Source organism: Dendrobates tinctorius, unplaced genomic scaffold (genome assembly GCF_039654945.1).
Source record: "Dendrobates tinctorius isolate UK_male_01 unplaced genomic scaffold, ASM3965494v1 ptg000262l, whole genome shotgun sequence".
In the NCBI taxonomy this organism is placed as follows: domain Eukaryota; kingdom Metazoa; phylum Chordata; class Amphibia; order Anura; family Dendrobatidae; genus Dendrobates; species Dendrobates tinctorius.
This window is the reverse complement of record NW_027361929.1, coordinates 581,083-595,455: the sequence shown is the minus strand read 5'-3', so window position 1 is coordinate 595,455 and position 14,373 is coordinate 581,083. Positions and strand designations below refer to the sequence as shown.

Below are 14,373 nucleotides of genomic sequence, written 5' to 3'. Positions count from 1 at the left end.
TATTCAACTGCTCCCCCCCTCCTCGTCTTGCTTTACACAAGAAGAAAAGTGTAGATCAAGACGGGGGAGGGGGGGGAGCAGGTGAATAAGCCCCGCCCAGCGGCCCGGACAGCGGCAGTTTACATACATCTGAACCGATATAAAAAAGGTATTTATGCATGAAAGGTGCGGGGTCAGGGGGAAGCAAAAGTACTAAGAGAATCCTTATGTGACACACAATTGATTTATATCATTATATGATATCTCAAAAAAAGGGGTGAGATTCCCTTTAAACCGAAACCCACAGCACAAATGCAAATCTAGCTTCATCACATGACGCATGCCCCTGAGAGAATGTGCGCTAAAGTGGATTTAGAAGCCCAGTGGGCAAAACTAGCTCTTAAAGGGCCGGCACACCAAAATGAGTCTTAAAGGGCCGGCACACCAAATCGAAAGCTGAGTGACCCCAGGCTCCAAATCGGAGGCTGATCAACCCTGGCCTACAAATCAGAGGCTGAGCCACCCTGGTCTCCAAATTGGACCCAGAGTGGCCCCGCTCACCAAATCGGACCCAAAGGGGCCCCGCCCACCAAATCGGACCCTGAGGGGGCCCCACCCACAAAATCGGACCCCGAGTGATCCCGTCCAATTCAAGCCCTGAGGAGCCCAGGCCACCGAATCGGATCCTGAGGGGCCCCACCCACCAAATCAGACCCTGAGGGGCCCCACAGGCCAAAGTGGCCCCTGAGAGGCACCCACAGTTAAAACGGATCCTGAGTTGAAAGTCTTGCAGGGGCAGCAGGCAAGTCTCTCTTAACCCCTTCACGACCAATGACGCCACATAGGCGTCATGAAACCTGGTTCAAATCTGACCAGTGACGCCTATGTGGCGTCATGACTTTAATGCCCCCCTGCGCGTCGGGCGACCTAGGTCACTGAAAGGTCACCCGACCCGCAGATACAGGGGGCTTTGTAATTCGCCACAGGGGGCGTGGCTTTGCACCCACGTGGCTACGATCGCTCTGATTGGCTGTTAAAAGTGAAACAGCCAATCAGAGCGATAGTAATATTTCATCAATGAAAATTGATGAAATATTACAATCCAGCCATGGCCGATGCTGCTGTAGCATCGGACATGGCTGGAGACACCGATTCCACCCCCCCCGGCGATCGCCCCCCCCAACTGAATGACAGCGGCGATCTGCCGCCGCTGTCATGATCTGCCCCCCTCCCATTCTCTCTGCTCCCCGCCGGCCTCTGATCCCCCCCCTCACACCCCCCCCCCCATGCGCAGTGCGCCCGCCCGAATCTGCCGGCTGCAGATTCCATTCTTTCATTTTGATCACTGTCACAGTGATCAAAATGAAAGAAAAAGTAAATAAGCCCCCCGATTATCACCCCCATAGGTAGGCAGAACTAATAAAATAAAGAAAATATTTTTATTTTTATTTTTCCATTAGGGTTAGGGTTGAAAAGAGGGTTAGGTTTGAAAAGAGGGTTAGGGTTAGGGTTGGAAAGAGGGTTAGGGTTGGAAAGAGGGTTAGGGTTATGGTTAGGGTTGGGATTAGGGTTATGGTTAGGGTTGGAATTAGGGTTAGGGATGTGTTGGGGTTAGGGCTGTGGTTAGGGGTGTGTTGGGGTTAGGGCTGGAGTTAGAATTGAGGGGCTTCCACTGTTTAGGCACATCAGGGGGTCTCCAAACGTGACATGGTGCAACCATTGATTCCAGCCAATTTTGCGTTCAAAAAGTTAAACGGTGCTTCCTCCCTTCCAAGACCCGACGTGTGCCCAAACAGTGGTTTACCCCCACATATGGGGTATCAGTGTACTCAGGAAAAATAGCACAACAACTTTGGGGGTCTAATTTCTCCTGGTACCCTTGGGAAAATAAAAAATTGGGGGCTAAAAAAATATTTTTGTGGAAAAAAATTTTTATTTTCACCTCTCTGCATTATAAACTTCTGTGAAGCACTTGAGGGTCCAAAGTGCTCACCAGGCATCTAGATAAAGGTACTTGGGAGGTCCAGTTTCCAAAATGGGGTCACTTGTGGGGGGTTTCTATTGTTTAGGCACATCAGGGGCTCTGCAAACGTAATGACGACCGCAGACCATTCCATCAAAGTCTGCATTTCAAAACGCCACTACTTCCATTCCGAGCCCTTACGTGTGATCAACCAATAGTTCCCCCCCCATATATGGGGCACCAGCGTACTCAGGACAAACTGTACAACAACTTTTGGGGTCCAATTTATCCTGCTACCCTTGTGAAAAAAAAAATTGCTGGCTGAAAATCATTTTTTTGAGGAAAAAAAATATTTTTATTTTCACGTCTCTGCGTTATAAACTTCTGTGAAGCACTTGGGGGTTCAAGGTGCTCACCACACATCTAGATAAGTTCCTTGGGGGGTCTAGTTTCCAAAATGGGGTCACTTGTGGTGGGGTTCCACAGTTTAGGTACATCAGGGGCTCTGCAAATGTAACATGATGCCTGCAGACCATTCCATCAAAGTCAGCATTTCAAAATGTCACTAATTCCCTTCCGAGCCCCGGCGTGTGCCCAAACAGTGGTTCCCCCCCACATATGGGGTACCAGCATACTCAGGACAAACTGGACAACAAATTTTGGGGTCTAATTTATCCTGGTACCCTTGTGAAAATAAAAAATTGCGCACTAAATAATTTTTTGAGGGAAAAAATTTTTTTTTTATTTTCACGGCTCTGCGTCATAAACATTTGTGAAGCACTTGAGGGTTCAAAGTGCTCCCTACACATCTAGATAAGTTCCTTAGGGGGTCTAGTTTCCAAAATGGGGTCATTTGTGGGGAGCTCCAATGTTTAGGCACACAGGGGCTCTCCAAACACGACATGGTGTCCGCTAACGATTGGAAGTAATTTGCATTTCAAAAAGTCAAATGGCGCTCCTTCCCTTCTGAGCCCTGCTGTGCGCCCAAACAGTGGTTCCCCCCCACATATGGGGCACCAGCGTACTCAGGACAAACTGGACAACAAGATTTGTGGTCCAATTTCTCCTGTTACCCTTGTGAAAATTAAAAATAGTGTGCTAAAAATCTTTTTTGAGGAAAAAAAATTATTTTTTATTTTCACTGCTCTGTGTTATAAACTTTTGTGAAGCACTTGGGGGTTCAAAGTGCTCCCTACACATCTAGATAAGTTCCTTAGGGGGTCTAGTTTCCAAAATGGGGTCACTTGTGGGTGAGCTCCAATGTTTAGGTGCACAGGGGCTCTCCAAATGCGACATGGTGTCCGATAACGATTGGAGCTAATTTTCCATTCAAAAAGTCAAATGGTGCTCCTTGCCTTCTGGGCCCTGCCATGCGCTCAAACAGTGGTTTATGACCACATATGAGGTATCTGTGCACTCAGGAGAAATTGCTCAACACATTTTAGGATCCATTTTATCCTGTTGCCCATGTGAAAATGAAAAAACTGAGGCTTAAAGAAAATTTTTGTGAAAATAATTTTTTTTTTTTTTTTTTTTTTACAGATCAATTTGTGAAGTACCTGGGGGTTCAAAGTGATCACTATGCATCTAGATAAGTTCCTTGGGGGGTCTAGTTTCCAAAATGGGGTCACTTGTGGAGGAGCTCCAATGTTTAGGCACACAGCGACTCTCCAAACACGACATGGCAACCGCTAAATATTCCAGCATATTTTCCATTCAAAAAGTCAAATGGCGCTCCTTCCCTTCTGAGCCGTGCCGTGCACCCAAACAGTGGTTTATGACCATATATGAGGTATCGTTGTATTCAGGAGAAATTGCCCAACAAATTTTAGGATCCATTTTATCCTGTTTCCCATGTGAAAATGAAAAAATTGATGCTGAAAGAAAATTTTTGTTGGAAAAATTAAAATATCCATTTTTTCTTTCCACATTGCTTTAGTTCCTGTGAAACACCTGAAGGGTTAATAATCTTCTTGAATGTAGTTTTGAGTAGCTTGAGGGGTGCAGTTTTTAGAATGGTGTAACTTTTGGGTATTTTCTGCCATATAGACCCCTCAAAGTGACTTCAAATGTGAGGTGGTCCCTAAAAAAAATGGTTTTGTAAATTTTATTGTAAAAATGAGAAATCGCTGGTCAACTTTTAACCCTTATAACTTCCTAACTAAAAAATATTTTGTTTCCAAAATTGTGCTGATGTAAAGTAGACATGTGGGAAATGTTACTTAGTAACTATTTTGTGTCACATAACTCTCTGGTTTAACAGAAAAAAAATTCAAAATTTGAAAATTGCAAAATTTTCTAAATTTTTGCCAAATTTCTGATTTTTTGACAAACGCAAAAATTATCAACCTAAATTTACCACTATCATGAAGCCCAATATGTCACGAAAAAACACTCTCAGAATCGCCAAGATCCATTGAAGCGTTCCTGAGTTATTACCTCATAAAGGGACACTGGTCAGAATTGCAAAAATTGGCCTGGTCATTAAGGTCAAAATAGGCTTGGTCATGAAGGGGTTAAAGGGCAGCCCGGTCTCCATTTCAAAGCACTATCTGTACTTACTTCAGGAAATACACATCTAGTTCATTATTAGAATTGTCTGTAATTTTATTTTACTGCTTTTTTGTATTTGGTACATATTGTTTTTTCACTCACCTGCCTTTCATTATTTTGCATGTCGCTCCATCACGATTTTAACTGTTTTTAATGTAAATTGTCTGTCTGGCCTTTTGTGTTCAATAAAGCCTTTATTTATTCATTATTTGCCTTGTGTGCACTATACTTTGCACTCGTCTTTTTTCCATATTATCCATAAGTCAAATGCTATAGTGTTTTTGGCCGCCGCAACATTGAATTAAAATGCAATAACAGGCGATCAAAAGTTTGTATCTGCACCAAAATGGCATCATTTAAAACGTCACCTCAGCATGCAAAAAATAAGCCCTCACCTATAACCAGAGATCATGAAAAATGGAGACGCAACGGGTCTCGGAAAATAACGCAATTTTTTTTTTTTTTTTTTTTTTTTTTTTAACAAACGTTGTATAGTTTATTTTTTTTTTAAGTGGTGAAAAAAAAATTCCATGTTTGGTGTCTATGAACTCAATGACCAGGAGAATCACAATGGTGGGTCTGTATTAGCATTTAGTGAACATGGTATTAAAAAAAAAAAAAATAAAAAAAAAATAAAAATTTGTGTTTTTGGACTTTTTTGCAATTTCACAACACTTGGAGTTTTTTCCTGTTTTTCAGTAAACAATATGTTAAAACCAATGGTGTCGGTCAAAAGTACAACTCGTCCAACAACAACAAAAAAAAAAAACAACAAACAAAACACAATAAGCCCATATGGCCATTTTAACAAAAAAAAAAAAAGTTATGGCTCTGGGAAGAAGCAAATGAAGGTGCAGAATCAAAAATACCTCTTGTCGTTTAGGGGTTAAGAGTACAAATGGCTGCACAAAAGATAAAAAAGCCTCAGTTCTATTGACTGAAAAATAAAGAAAATAAAGACATTATAGGCCCTTGAAGAAGGGGGAAAAAAATGGAAAATAGTCATGTTCGGAAGGGGTGAATAGTGATTGTTTAGAATGGCATGTCAAAAGCTTTTGGACGGGTAATGTGTAGGTCCCAATACTCTTGCCTGCATAGTGTATATTGACAGAATAAAATATACTTTACTTCATTAACTTTATTCCAGATTGCACTTTCATTCCCAAACAAATCAAGCACAACTTTTTATAGGTTTCCAGAAATGTACAAATGCTCTAAATGATGTAGCATGGATTATGGTATAATTCCATTATATTAACAAACTTCTATGAATGCCCACCTACATTTCAGTGGGTTCTAAGTGCTTATTTAAGAGGATTACAAAAATCAAGTTCATTTTTTGCAGGCCCGATATCTATCTGCTACATTCTCCCAGTTGATAACATTCCAGATTGCCTTCAGATAGTCAGGTCTAACATTCTTGTACTGCAGGTAGTAGGCATGCTCCCAAACATCGATACCCAGAAGAGGGATAAGACCTGGAAAGCAGAATAAGTATTATTCAGGAACACAATGGCAACTGAACAAATGAAGAAAAAAAAATTAAAATCATCCTGTAGCGATCCCCAAGATGCCAATAAGTTGGAAGCCGAACCATCTTTGAATTTATTTTTATGCTATCCATTAGAAATGCCATTAATGAAACCTGCTAATCACTGCAGTTTTTTTCTCTGTGTTTTTATAGAAATTTCACAAGTTCAAGAATAAAAAAATACTAAAGACTGTTGAATAATCCTTACCTATATAATAAAAAACTGGATAAAGTTAAACTGAACACTATTTTTGGAATATAAGACGCACTCCCCTTAAATTTAGGGAGGAGGAAAATTGGGGCACATCTTATAGTCCAAAAGTAGCTTGCCAGGGAAAAGGCAGGGTGAGTGAGGGAGTTGGTACAGCTATGGAGATCCCGTCTCCTAGAATCTTAAAGGGAATCTGTCACCTGGTTTTGGCGGGCTATTTAAATGAGGTATGTTCGGTCCGATGGGCGGTGTTTCCGATCTTTGCCGCCTCCCCATCCTTGGCTGCCGTTTTTTCATGAATAGGAGTAGGTGTCAGTCATCTTTCGCGCGTGCGCTAAGCATTCTTGGCTCGCGCACGCACAGTAAGCTTTGCCCAACTGCGGGCAAAGCCGAAAAGCCTTACTGTGCATGCGCCGGTTAACTAAGCCCCGGAAGTATTTTGCTCTGTTCCGGGGCCTAGTTAACCGGCACATGCGCAGTAAGGCTTTTCGGCTTTGCGCGCAGTTGGGCAAAGCATACTGCGTGTGCCAAGAATGCTTAGCGTACACACGAAAGATGGCGGACACATACTCCTATTCATGAAAAAACTGTGGCCGGTGGCCAAGGATGGGGAGGCGGCAAAGTTCGGAAACACCGCCCATAGGACCGGACAGACCTCATTTAATAGCCCGCCAAAACCAGGTGACAGATTCCCTTTAAGCTGCGCCGCCTCTGGCAGCCATTTTCCTTTTGCTCACAGCAGGGAAATGGATGAGACAGATGCCCAAGCCTGGAACCCGCAGCATCACCTCACTCCTGCCACCTGCCTCCTGAAGCAGAGACCCCATATCCTGTGACCCAGCTCCACTGTTGCTGACCTCCAGGTAAGCTACTGCAAGATGGGACTATAAAATGCACCACCATTTTATTTTTTTTATTATTTTCCTCCCAGAAATTTGGGGTGCATCTTATAGTTCGCAAAGTACGGTAAATTTGTAGTAATACAAACACATTACAAAAACGGACAAAATGATATACTGCCGTGTCCGTTATTTTAATGATAAAAATATGTTTGATGCAACCTTGGTATGGCAAAGAGGCTCAGTGCACTGTTCCACCCATTGGATTTGCATGTAGATAAATTCACAAAAGGAGTATTATTCCCAAAATGGGGTCATTTGAGGACAGGGATGGGATTCTGCACTTCTAGCACTTAGGGGTTCTGTATATGGAGTCTCCAACCATTATAGAAAATTCTGCGCTACAGGATACCTCCAGTATAAACAGTACTACTTAGTCATAGGGTGAGACAAGCAGGGATGGAGTAATTTGTCAATAGCGCCAGTCGCTCCCAAGTCTTGCCTATGACTCTTACTGTACAGCCACAAATGGGGTATTTCTCCATTCAGTAGAAATGACAAATTGTGCTGCCATTTTTACCAATTGTCCCATGCGAAAATGTAAAATCTGGGGCTAAAACAGTTTTGGCGGTAAAAACGTAATTTTTTTTTCCTCATTTGCCAATAGTATAAAATTCTGTGACCCACCTGTAGTGTTAATATGATCACTGTGACCACAGATGAAATTGTTGAGAGGTGTAATTTGTTAACTGTTGCACCTCAGAGGCTCTGACACTGACATGGCACCCTCAAACTAGTCCAGCAAAATTAATTCCAATATGGCAGTCCATCCCATCTGAGCTTTGCACTGTGCCTTAGAAGTATTTTTTCGACTACACATGGGATATTGGCGTACTCAGGAGAAATTGCACAAGACATTTTGGGTTCCATTTTCTCCTGCTATCCTTACAAAAAATAAAAACTGTGGCTAAAATTACACTTTTGTGGGAAAAATGTGATTTTCATTTTCACTGCTCTACATTATAAACTTTTGTGAAGCAGTTGGGGGGGGGGGGGTTCAAAGTCCTCACCACACATCTAGACAAGTTCCCTGAGGGTCTAGTTTTGAAAATGGTGTCACTTGTGGGGTTCTCCACATGCGACACGATGTCCGCTAATTATTCCAACAAATTTTGCATTCAAAGAGTCAAATGGCGCTCCTTCCCTTCCAAGCCCTGCTGTGCGCCCAAAGAGCAGTTTTCCCACACATATGGGGTAACGGAGTACTCTGGACAAACTAGAAAACACATTTTGGGGTTTATTCTTTCCTGTTACCCTTGCAAAAAAAAATGGGTCTAAAGTAAAATTTGTGACAAAAAGGTAAACGTTCATTTTTTTCCTTCCACATTGCAAAAATTCCTGTGCAGCACCTCAAACATGATGTGATCAAAAGAGGATTTTGTAAATTGTTGGAAAAACGAGAAGTCGCTGCTCAACTTTTAATCTCTTATAACTTCATAACAGAAAAAAAAAAATAGTTTCATAAATTGTGCTGATGCAGAACTGACATGTGGGAAATGTGATTTAACCATTTTGTGTTATATACTAACTCAGATTTAATAGCAGTGAAATAAAAAAAGGTGTCTTTATACCTCTAATCTGACCCCAATATAGTCCCACTACACATCAGCACCCTGTTATTAATGAATGCATGAATTCAGCTATTGTGGTAAACGATAAAAATGTTAAGGCATTTTGATGAAAAAAAAATGCTGATTGTACAAGCCATCCAACCATGGCAAGGTGTACCCAAATATGGATGGTTCCGATCACTAGTGTCCTACCTCTCAATAGACCAGGCCTCATCTGAATGGCACAGTGAAAGAAAAAACAGGCATCGCTCGCAATTTTACCTTCATTCATGTTTATTGGCTGGGGTCAGACACCTGGCGTTTTCCTTGTAACTTATGCTTCAAAACACAATGTGGGTCCCAAACACGATGGAAGACACCACCAAAACTGATCAGCCCAACTAAGTCAAGATCTCCTCAAAAAAATAAATAAAAAAAAAAATGACTCCAATTGAGAAGGGCTTAAATTAAAACAATATTCGTCATATAGTGGGGCGGTCAAAGGGCGGGAGGACATCTTCATCGCCATGTCTGACAGGTAAGTAACGACCGCCAACCACTGCTGCATCGCTGGTGAGATCTGCCTGCTTGGCAGCTCACTAGCGACCATTTAGTGATGCACCAGCGATCCTGACTGGGTCGTATCGTTGTCGGGATCCCTGATGCATCGCTAAATGTGACGGTACCCTTACTCTGTTTTGTTTTCACTTATCTATAACAGCACAAATTTCTAGCATGAGTAACAAATTTCTCACCTATGTCAGAGGATTAAATAATCCCAGGAAAAGATTTACAATATGTGAGAAAAAGAAAAAAAAAGAAAAAAAAGCAGGGGTGGCCGCAAGTATTAAAAACTCATTTGATCAAGTCAAGGAGGCAGATTCTCAAGGGAGATCTAACATTCTAGTTGGTGCAAGTGACCCCATTTTACAAGCTAACCTTCTCCATGAATTTACATGAATTTATCCAAGGGTGCAGTGATCATTATAGACCATGGGTGAGTCACAGTATTTAATACCATTGAGCAGTGAGAAAAAAAAAAAAAAAACACTTAGCCTCAGATTTTACATTTTCACATGGGGAAATGTGTAAAAACGGCACCAAGATTTGTCCCAATTTCTGCTGGACGTGGCAGTATTCTATTTGTTGCTGTACAGCTGTACAGTACTGCTTAGCCACACAGAGTCAAGAAAAAGCGCCATTTGACTCCTGGAGAACAAGTTATTGTAGAATAGCTTGCAGACTCCATATACAGAGCCCCCAAGTGCCAGTAGAGCAGAATTCAACCTCGAGTGACCAATTTGGAAACAATTTTATACAATCCATGCTACAAATACTAATGGAGCAGTGTACCCCAGCCTGAAGATGAGAAAGCCAAGTAAGGTCTCACCTGTTGTTCCTTGTAGAGGGTCCTGATTGGCACAAGTAGCAACTTGCAGTCGTCTCGATTCCTTGTTGTAACCTAGCCAGCCCCATCCTGATCCCTGGACCACTACTGATGCAGTAGACAGCTTCTCCTTAAACTTCTCAAATGAGCCAAAGTCACGTTTGATTGCTTCTAACAGGTCACCTGTCACAAATACAATTAATCACTGGTGAAAAGTCACAGCTTTAAGAAGCAGCAATATTCATAAAATGGAGCACACGTGATACTGACCGTGAGGCTCTCCACCACCACTGGGAGAAAGGTTTGTCCAGAAAATTGTGTGATTTATATGTCCACCACCATTAAATTTAAGAGCTGGCTGAAGAGCTACCTGTGCAGTCACATCACCTACAAGCGAATTAGAAAGGCAGGTTATACTTTTCAAGTTTGCTCACGTTGAGACTCTATACACGTGGCTTCATCAAATATATAACTGATGGAAAAGGAAAAATTGGTGATGAAAATTTGACTTAGCACTCGCTCACACTGGCATATAACACGGCCAAGTGCTTTCCGAATTTTTAGCGAATAGCACTCAGCCCAATGTTATACTATGGGGAAGTGCAGATCTGTGATAATTTTCTCATGCCAAAAATCAGCATGAGAAGACAATTTTATATACCAAATCCATACAAGCTAACTGCAGCAAGAAAATGGGGATAGAAACTAGTATCTTATGCGAAAATAATTTTTTATTCACAAATATTAAAACATTTTACAGAATAGTACTGCTGTAGCAGGAAAAAGGATTCCAGTGTAAATGTTCAGAAAGTTTACACTAGAATCCTGTCTCCTGCTACGGTAGTACTATTCTGAAAATTACTCATTTGTGAATAAAAAATTATTTTGGCATAAGATACTCATTTCTATTCCCAATCAATTTCTTGCTGCAATTAGCTTGTATGTGTCATGATCTGCTTAGTTTGTGGGATTTGGTAGTTCAGAGGTTAATCTGGACGGCCTTACTCTGGGAGGCTTCTTATAGCCTCATTGTGGAGTCATTCCTCAGTTGCTTATACTTTGACCCTTGGCCGAGTGTGTGTGACCCTGTGCTACATTATGCTTGCTTGGTTTTGATCTGGTTCTGTTCCCGTTACAAGTTCTGCCTGTCCCTCCTGTACTACGCTGCCCTCTGTGTATGACTCATTGCCTACGTCCTGACTATTCTCTGATTGCCCCTCTTGTAGTGCGCTGTTCTGACTATTCTCTGCTCAACCCTCCTGTACTGCGCCGCCCTCTCCGTGTATGACCCCCATTTGTACAACCTGAGTTCCCCTCTCCTCTATTCCAGGGTGCCTGTAGCATCCTGCACTCATCTCCAGCAGCAGGACGCTAAGCCCCGCCCCCTGTGGTCACATGATCGTAGGTACTTTTGCTTCCTGCTACCTACAGCATCCCAGGTCCCGTCTGCCCGAGCATCCCCTGCAGCATCTGACCCCGGGCCCTCCCGAAGTGTGGGTGAGTCACCCTGCTCAGCCATGGTACTTCGCCTGCGCTGACAGGATCCTGATAGTATGGGTTTGGTACATCATATTGTTCATTGAGTTTGAGTTTTTGCTTATACTTTATTCCATAAATACAGGGTTTTTCGTGGTATTTAATGAGAAGACAATTGCAGCATGATGCGAGTGCCTCCGATATTGAGATTGCACTTACCCATACAAATCAATGGTTGCGTGTGAAACATTGGACTGCACTTGAATATCATTTGAGTGCAATTAGATGTATGTGCACAGATAAAGGAGAAATTACATTCTCCATTTTCTCTGCAACAGTGCAGCGATTCTTTCATGTGAGGGGATCAGATCACTCAGCTCAAAAGCTCAGTGTTTGAGCCGCATGTCATTAGCATAATCTGCCCGATTATCTCGAATGAGAGAACATACACCAGTGTAAGCATACCCGTAGGCTGGGGTTACACTACCTTTGGCTGCAACACAAGTCACATGGACAAAGACTTCTCTGTGAGGCAAGTGAATAGGAACATGTGACCCCCAGGTTACAGACAGCGACAATCGAGTCAGAAGAGTTGGAACCATTTTGATTTTTATGGCTTTTTTGAGCTAGGTTATCGCTAGGGGTTACAATGTGACACCATCTGCTTTATGTTGCGTTGAAGTAGCGACACAGCAATTTTTGGCTGTGGTACTGAGGCTGCAAAAAAATGCCATGCAGTCCCTAGCATAAATTGACAAAACTGCATAATTGCACCAATTGTCATATGGGATTTTTCTGCAGCAAGATCCACTTTGTTGCTCCTGTAATATGCTGTGAATTTTTTCCAACCACAAAAATTGAATGCAAGATCTGAACCAAAACTGTAAGGGTATACTCACATATTCCGTAACGGCCAGCGCTTTGGATGCAGTACATGTCCGCTGCATCCAAAGTGCTGCCGGCTATTGAACGCAGGCGATTCCGCATGTGATCACTGAACCGTGCGGAATCATCGCATCCAATACATTGTATGGGTGATATTTATCCTGCGGAGACTCGCGTCGCCACAAGCTAAATAGACGTGCTGCAGCCTAGAGAGACGCGCCGCATGTCTGTCTCCACGGGTGAGCTGCGGGTGTCTGTGCACGCATAGTGGCATGGGGGATTTCTTGACATCCCATCCACTATGCTTAACATCTGGAAGCTGCAGGTTGGATGCTTCGCAAGTATTCATCATCCAACCTGCAGCGTTTACTGACTCACTTAGGCCTGTTTCACACTTCCGTTTTTTCAAATCCGTCAAAATCCGTTGGTTTCTGTAAAAAAACGGATCCGCCATTTTTTTTTTTCAGGATCCGTTTTTTTTTGTCCCATAGACTTCCATTAGTGGTTACCGCGGATCCGTCAAAAAAACGGATCCGTTTGCATCAGTTTCCGTCAAAAAAACGGAAACGGATCCGTTTGGCGGACACAAAAACGGAAGTGTGAAACAGGCCTTAGAGAGCAAATCATACAATGGCCAAACCTTAAAATACAGAGGTTATCAAATGTCCAAAAAATTTAGAATCTTTTGAATCCATAAAGCTGCATCCTAGCGATCAATAGCAAGGGATGTAGGATAGATTTTATTGTGTTGTAGGGCATCTTTTAGGTTTAGTAACATTATATGGCCAGTTTGCTGATGCTTATTCAACAATCTTTCTTAGATGACAGCAAACGACTTGGATTTTAGGAAAAAAAAAACACAACAACAACTATGTTGCTCAAACTGTAAAAACACAATAGTGATCACCATGCAGAACAGAATTCACACAACCATGAAACATGTGCCGTGTACAGATTGCATCACCCGGCCTCATCAGCAGATTTCCTGATGAGGCCCAACTGCCTGATAGGCATAGCTCAGGGCAGGAGGCCCAGTGGTTGAGCTTGGTATTGGTCTGTTTCCAAGATGTGTGAATTCTGACCTAATATGCAGATTTAACATGATTTTTCTTCTGTTTCTGATTTGAGTCTAGAGTTTTAGGTTGCTCACCTTTTGCCAGGGCTTCGGCATATTGCTCTTCTGCAACGTTTAGGTTGTTCACATAAGTGGCATGATGTTTGGTGTAGTGGAGCTGCATGATCTCCGCATTGATATGGGGCTACAGTGCACCATAATCATAAGGCAAGTCTGGCAATGTATGCTTCTGTCGGGAGGCTAAAGCAGGTGCAAGTCTCAGGCTTGTCCTAAATAAAGTAAATATATATATATATATATATTTAGTTTCTTCCCTCCACTTAGATTTTAGTATCATAAACATAACGTCTGCATACTTTAACCCCTTTACTCCCCCCAAAGCTGTTTGCACCTTTAATGACCAGTCCAAATTTTACAGTTCTGACCATTTTTTGTGCCAATAACTCTGGAACGCTTAAAATGTATCCCACTGATTCTGAGACTGTTTTTTCGTGAAATATTGTACTTTAATATAGGGGTGGTAACATTTCTTCTTCTTTATGACTTGCGTTCATTTGTGAAAAAAAAGTGGAAATTTGGCAAAAATGTTGCAGTTTTCAAACTTAATATTAATGCCCATAAAATCAGAGCGATGTCACAAAATAGTTCATAAATAACATTCCCACATGTCTACTTTACATCAGTAAAGTGAACATGTAATCCCCTTAAAACCTATTTTAATTCAATTAATTTTAAAAATAACACCTTCTCCGTGAGACTTCTTGGCGAATGCCACAATGAAAAAAGAAAAATGACCCATTCTGAGATGCTGCACAGGCCTGATATCTGCCTGACTGTGGAGGCTGGCACCCTAAGGATCTATTT

At 42.1% G+C, this 14,373-nt stretch overlaps 1 protein-coding gene across 1 annotated transcript; it reads right to left on the bottom strand.

The window, feature by feature from the left end:
* Positions 1-5,615: 5,615 nt before the first annotated feature.
* LOC141069403 (superoxide dismutase [Mn], mitochondrial-like) lies at positions 5,616-13,778 on the bottom strand. The gene is made up of 4 exons (XM_073558915.1): positions 13,585-13,778; positions 10,344-10,460; positions 10,077-10,256; positions 5,616-5,973 (listed from the first exon to the last, which is right to left on the bottom strand). Exons 1-4 carry the CDS (start codon positions 13,670-13,672, stop codon positions 5,828-5,830), a joined length of 531 nt encoding a protein of 176 aa, XP_073415016.1. The 5' UTR covers positions 13,673-13,778; the 3' UTR covers positions 5,616-5,827.
* Between the last annotated feature and the right edge of the window lie 595 nt (positions 13,779-14,373).

What these genes read in the sequence shown, in the direction of transcription:
- LOC141069403 (XM_073558915.1), bottom strand. Translation starts at nt 13,672, where the DNA reads ATGCAGCTCCACTACACCAAACATCATGCCACTTATGTGAACAACCTA. An exon ending in TGGTGGTGGAGAGCCTCACG is followed by an intron (nt 10,257 to 10,343) that starts GTCAGTATCACG and finishes TATTTGTGACAG; the next exon opens with GTGACCTGTTAGAAGCAATC. An exon ending in CCCTCTACAAGGAACAACAG is followed by an intron (nt 5,974 to 10,076) that starts GTGAGACCTTAC and finishes TCTGCTTTCCAG; the next exon opens with GTCTTATCCCTCTTCTGGGT.